The 1,570-nt window shown below is 46.0% G+C and overlaps 1 protein-coding gene across 1 annotated transcript in view; it reads left to right on the forward strand.

Annotated features, from left to right (window-relative positions):
• The window catches only part of LOC101588282 (1-phosphatidylinositol 4,5-bisphosphate phosphodiesterase epsilon-1), a 233,328-nt gene continuing 231,758 nt past the window's right edge, over nucleotides 1–1,570 (forward strand). Inside the window, exons 1-2 of the mRNA XM_023709028.1 lie at nucleotides 1–138; nucleotides 225–371. Coding sequence (XP_023564796.1) covers nucleotides 1–138; nucleotides 225–371 — 285 coding nt within the window. The remainder of the gene's footprint in view (nucleotides 139–224; nucleotides 372–1,570) is intronic.

A 1,570-nucleotide genomic window follows, 5' to 3' on the forward strand; every position in this document is an offset into this window, starting at 1 on the left:
ATGGCTAACGTTAGTTCACGTCGAGACTTCTTCCCAGATCGCACCCCAGCCTTTTCCTCGCCGAGACTAGCCGTTCGCTGTGATCGCTTCGTGGCTCTGGATCTCTCGGGGGGCTGGGACCAGCCGGTACACTTCTCGGTAATAGCTCTGCGATGAATGAGCAGGCCAGCCCTGTGCATCTCTGGATGTGCAGCCAGCTCTTCAGTCTTCGTCCTTGTTCCCAGGCCGGCATCTGGCCTCCAGCGCGCGCTTCTTCGCTGTCGGCCGGTCCTTTCCGCGGGCCGCGTCTGTCCGCTGTCCAGCCTTCGTTCCGCTCTCCAGCACAGCCGCTTTCCTTCGTAGGCCCAGCCTGCCCGCTCCAAGCTGACGTTGTGAGCAGTTCTCTGTCCTCTTGTTTCTTCTTGGCGTTAGAAGCTCGTTTTATCGTTTTTCATTTTATAAAGAGACTACAAAATAGTATTAAAACAAGGGGCCAGGGAGATGGCTCAGTGGAATAAGCGCTTCCCTGGCAAGCGCAAGGGCCTGAGTTCAATCCCTGGTTCCACCAAAAAAAAAAAAAAAAAGTATTAAAACAGAAAAATTACAAGTGACACAGAATTTCACTTAACAGAGTGATATGAATGTCACAGTATTTGTTGTCATGCACGGCATAGTCCTATTACCAGATATGCGTGCAAAATTGGAAGGAGAAAGAAAATATGTCAGAACTTAAAAGGAGAAACAGTTGAGAGGAGACAGAACAAATTAAACATTACCGAGCAGGCCAGGAAGATAGCTCAGTAGCATAAGTGCTTTCCTGGCAAAGCACAGCGTCCTGAGTTCAAGCCCCGTCCTGCAAAAAAAATAAAAAATAAAAACATTACCTTTTTCTATAGACCAGCAGAAATCCACAGTACAGTTAGCCAAATCATCCTGCTTACATACGTAGATATGCCTCTTGCCCCCACTCCCTCTGCTGTCCTTCTCCTCAACTCAGTAACTCTTTGCTTTTGAATAAGTTCATTCCCTTTCCCCAGTATCTACTGCACCCTTCAGATTCCATTTTCTCATTCAGGTTCTCACACTAAGGAGACAATACGATGTTTGCACATGTGGGTCTGATTTATTCCACTTAAGAGCATGATCTCTAGCTGCATCCATTTTCTGACAAAATTCTCAAATTTATCCTGTTTAACAGCTGCATAATACTCCATTGTGTAAAAATACCACATCTTCTTTATCCATTCCTCAGTTGATGGGCATCTGGGCTGTTTCCAAAAGGTTGTTGTAGACATAATTTGTGTTTATTTGATAGCAGTTCTTCAAGTATACTGGGAAGTTCAGAAAACTTAGGACAAGTACCCATTAACCACTTCTCAGAGTTGACAGTGCCAACAATTTGCTGTAGTTGACTCAGATTACCTTTAAAGAAGTAAATGTTTACAGAGATTGTAGAAGGTCTTAGTCCCCACCATCTCATCTCCGCTGAGAGGAAACCACTGTGAGCAGGTGGCAGACGTGGTTGGAAAGCAAGCCGACGCCGCCAGAGATGGCACTTTGGCTGGTCTTGTGGGTGGGAGATGTAATCTCA

Source organism: Octodon degus, unplaced genomic scaffold (genome assembly GCF_000260255.1).
Source record: "Octodon degus isolate 3935 unplaced genomic scaffold, OctDeg1.0 scaffold00010, whole genome shotgun sequence".
Classification (NCBI taxonomy): Eukaryota; Metazoa; Chordata; class Mammalia; order Rodentia; family Octodontidae; genus Octodon; species Octodon degus.